We start from the raw sequence: 1,779 nt of genomic DNA, 5'->3' as shown, positions 1-1,779 counted from the left end.
AATCACAAATCAACCAACAAAACTCCAAAAACTTCAATTATATCTCTGCCACCCAGAAGCCTAGGGATATGTTCTATAACACTGACAATGTTTACGGTATTTACCAAGTTTAAAATTTGATTCTATGTTTTTTGATTTGAACGAAAAAGTTAAATCAAATTCAGAACCATCACCGCTTCACTGGTTAATTCCTCATCAAACAACAGCTATATAAACAACACACTATATAGTACTATATCAGTGCAGTATCAAAATCAAAGAAAAGCAACGAAAGTGTCTAGTGTATCACATTCACATCATTCATCATGCTATCATCAAAATCAAAAGCTCTATTTTTCATCTTCAAGATATTAATATTGAATATCATCACACCAGTGATGATACATGCATGTGGAACATGCACACCAAATCCACCGAAACATCCAAAACATCCACCGCATCACGGCGGAGGAAAAGGACGGCCAATAGTGATTCCTCCTCCTGTTGTTGTCGTGCCGCCCATAATCGTCACTCCACCACTGCTACCACCTCCGACGATCATATATCCTCCACCAACAGTCTCTCCTGTTTTTCCTCCACCAGCAATTCAACCGACTTGTCCAATCGACGCACTCAAACTTGGACTTTGTTTGGATGTTCTTGGAGGCCTTGTTCATGTTGGAATCGGAAACCCTGCGGAGAATGTGTGTTGTCCTGTTATTCAAGGATTGGTTGATCTCGAAGCTGCTATTTGTCTTTGTACTGTTATTAGGGCTAAGGTTCTTAATCTCAATATTTTCCTTCCTCTTGCTCTTCAACTTTTAGTCACTTGTGGGAAAACTCCTCCTCCTGGTTTTGTTTGTCCACCTCTCTAAACTATAAGAAAGCTCTACAACATGCATGCATGCTGCATGCATTATCCATATATACTTTGTACTATCAAAGCTTTTAGTAATTTAGGTAATGCCTAGTTAATTTCTCTTCTAAATCATGCGTTTTTTCCTTCTATTAGAATTTTCGGGTTGATGTAATGTGTGTAAGTACTATATTATGCGTTAGTGTATTATCTCCTTCTATCTATTTGTCTTTTTTTATTCAAATTATAATAGCAGATCAATCACAAGTTTTTGTATGGCTTCATTTAAAGAGATTAATCTAACTTTCAGAAGCACCTGATAGAATCCTTAAGAAAAAGAAAAATATAGAAAGTGATATGATATGATTGATATGATACGTTGGTACTGTGATAGAAAGAGAAAATGAAACGATTGAAGAAGTTTTGGAAAATTAAGAGTTTCCAACATTCATTACCTAAATTTTCGTGTGCAATATGCATGCACGCACTTTACAGCTTAAGTTGTGAGACAAGTATTTCGGCGCTAAACGGCTTATACTTATGAGACAGCGTAAATGTCTGATCTCTTGTCAATTCGGGAACCGAAAACAAATAGGCTTAAGGAGCATGACGGTGATGAGTGTGCACCCTAGTCGGTCGGGCTATAGGATAGAGTTGGACATGTCCTTGCCCATGTGAACGAGGGCATGCCCACGATAAATGAAGTTGGGTTAGACCAAAAGGATTGGATCATCCCATTCAACCCAAAACATATGTAAAAGAGGTCTTTCAACAAAGAGACTTAAATGCATAAGTTAATGCGTTTATGGTTAATGGACAAATATTATGACTCAGGATCCAACAGAGAATTCAATTTCAATCATCATTAACAGAATACTTAATGGAGTTTAACTATAGAGAGTATTAAAAATAGGGTAATGCTAATTTATGTCCTAAGGGTACAA

At 36.9% G+C, this 1,779-nt stretch overlaps 1 protein-coding gene across 1 annotated transcript; it reads left to right on the top strand.

The window, feature by feature from the left end:
• The first annotated feature begins 201 nt into the window (after positions 1 to 201).
• Positions 202 to 1,057, top strand: LOC127074154 (36.4 kDa proline-rich protein). The gene has a single exon (XM_051015449.1). It carries the CDS (start codon positions 306 to 308, stop codon positions 852 to 854), a length of 549 nt encoding a protein of 182 aa, XP_050871406.1. The 5' UTR covers positions 202 to 305; the 3' UTR covers positions 855 to 1,057.
• Positions 1,058 to 1,779: the final 722 nt, after the last annotated feature.

Source organism: Lathyrus oleraceus, chromosome 4, assembly GCF_024323335.1.
Source record: "Lathyrus oleraceus cultivar Zhongwan6 chromosome 4, CAAS_Psat_ZW6_1.0, whole genome shotgun sequence".
Lineage (NCBI taxonomy): Eukaryota > Viridiplantae > Streptophyta > Magnoliopsida > Fabales > Fabaceae > Lathyrus > Lathyrus oleraceus.
This window is presented reverse-complemented; position numbering and strand designations above follow the sequence as displayed.

Bases quoted from the DNA above. Each gene is read 5' to 3' on its own strand.
- LOC127074154 (XM_051015449.1), top strand. From the start codon at position 306: ATGCTATCATCAAAATCAAAAGCTCTATTTTTCATCTTCAAGATATTA.